The 2,013-nt window shown below is 54.4% G+C and overlaps 1 protein-coding gene across 4 annotated transcripts in view; it reads left to right on the forward strand.

Annotated features, from left to right (window-relative positions):
• Positions 1 to 557: 557 nt before the first annotated feature.
• Positions 558 to 2,013, forward strand: part of LOC107299256 (progestin and adipoQ receptor family member 4-like) — a 24,571-nt gene continuing 23,115 nt past the window's right edge. For 3 of the 4 annotated variants that reach the window (XM_015828619.1, XM_029286727.1, XM_015828621.1), the window contains exon 1: positions 558 to 723. In XM_015828619.1, coding sequence (XP_015684105.1) covers positions 558 to 723 — 166 coding nt within the window. Of the gene's footprint in view, positions 724 to 1,401; positions 1,406 to 2,013 lie in introns of all 4 variants that reach the window. The other variant, XM_015828620.1, reaches the window with a different exon arrangement.

A 2,013-nucleotide genomic window follows, 5' to 3' on the forward strand; every position in this document is an offset into this window, starting at 1 on the left:
GAGGAGACTGAGGGCGTGTCTCAATGCTTATGCAAAAAGATGACGCTTATTAAGAGCGGGCAGAGATGCGAGGTGGGCCTTCGGTTATGCTAATAATAGAACGCTATAGTTTTCTCCTGGGCAGCTGATAGGCTCTCAGAATAGAATAGGTGTGGTTTGCATCTCTACATCCTATAGTATTACGCAACGCATAGAATCCTGGTTCGGACAACTGTGCCTTACCGAACTGCGGTGCAGAGATTATGCAAACGAGACGGGGGACGGTGGGCGCGGCTTGCATAAGAGGATGCCAATGGAGAAGGGCAAGGCAACGCGCCTGCAAGAAGCGCGGGCAAAGGCGGCGGGCGACACCCGCATCTATTATGCTAATGAGGTCGGTGGGCGGGGCAGAATTGTGAGCTCAGGCTGCGGAGGGGAAAAGGAGCAGGGGGGAAGCCCAAGGAGGAGTCCCCTCCTGCAGCGGCCCCATCAGCAACGGCAGAAGCAGGAGGAAGCAGAGCTAGAAGGATGCAGAACCCGGATAGTAGCTGACCCTGGGGGGGGGGGGGAGCCCGGCCATGGCTTTCCTGGGGGGAGCCCGGCTCTTGGACTGGGCCAGCTCCCCCCCTCATTTGCAATTCAACCGCTTCGTGCTAACGGGCTACCGGCCGGTCAGCTCCGGGTCCGGCTGTCTCCGCAGCCTCTTCTACTTGCACAACGAGCTGGGCAACATCTATACCCACGGTGAGATGCAGCAGATTCTGCTCCGACCCCATGCTTGCTTCCCCTAACCTCTCCCCTCCGCTTCCAGGCTCCGATGCCCTCTGATCTCCCTGCAGGGCCGTCCCTGCCGTTGCCCTGGCCGCCATCCCCGCTTTTGCCCACCCGGAGAACTCAGGAATTGCGTGGGGCATCGGGAGGCTTCCCCGCCCGTCCCGCAGCTTCAGCCGGTCCCGTGTCCTTGCGTGACTCCTGTATTTCATAGGATGAGAAAATTAAGTGACAGCACTGATTTTCGGACGCCGGCCATCCCATAGAGCCAGTATCCCGATCTCCCTCTTTCAGGGCCTGGATATGTTATTTCCCACCCGTAAAAGAAGACATGGAACCAACCCCTTCTGCTTCCCTCCCCCCCACATCTCCTAAATCTATAATTCAGCCCAGTTAAATACTGAACTCCACTATACAGTATTTGGCAGCCCACTACAGTAGTAATACCCTTGGAATCACTAGCCTGCTGGCTTAGCTTTCCAGCACCGCATCCTCAGACACACATTGCCAGCCAGCCCCCCCAGTTGAGGTACCTAACTCTTCTTTGCACACATATACGTTTTTCTCTAGACTTTTTCAACTTTGGATTATTCCCCCCCCCCTCCACCTTGCTGCCAAGTGAGGGATTCCTCCTAAAAGATGGCAAAGAAGGCAAGTTTGCCAGACTTGGGACAAAGTTGTGCAGGGAAGCATGGCCATTGAGTTGTTCAATTGTAGCAGTGCCCTGCCTTCTCCCAGTAAGGTTGCTATGAGAGCCTTTAATTTGGACTTCCGGTGAGCAGGCGACCTCGTCGGACGCAGCCGATTGCTGCCTCCCGCCTGTTTTCGCGTAAAAGCCGTTTTGACAGCAAGCATCAGCTGTCAAACGGCTTGATACCCTTCCCCCGGGCATAAGGGGATCGGTGAGCTGCCCGGGGTAGGAGTTGAGTTCCCGAGTCGTCCGATCTGGAGGACGTAGGTTAGAACTCCTCCGGAGCCCCGAGGATTCTCCGCGATCCAGGACGCCTTCGCTTCGGCGAAGCTAGAAGCCGCCGCCACCGCTGCAACTTAAATTTAACCGTGAATGATTATATGCAGACAAACCGACCCTGGAAGTTTGCTTTCTACTTTGGACTCTACTCTAACTTGAGCTACTTTGATCTTCCCTATACGTGGGTTGGATTGTGTGAAAGTGAATTTAAAATGGCGATGAATGATACTTTCTAGCAAGAAGAAGTGAAAGTGACTTTGATTTCCGGTTTGGAACTTTTGCTACTTTTTAAG

The sequence above is a fragment of the Protobothrops mucrosquamatus genome, unplaced genomic scaffold (assembly GCF_001527695.2).
Source record: "Protobothrops mucrosquamatus isolate PMUCROS unplaced genomic scaffold, P.Mucros_1.0 scaffold4727, whole genome shotgun sequence".
Classification (NCBI taxonomy): Eukaryota; Metazoa; Chordata; class Lepidosauria; order Squamata; family Viperidae; genus Protobothrops; species Protobothrops mucrosquamatus.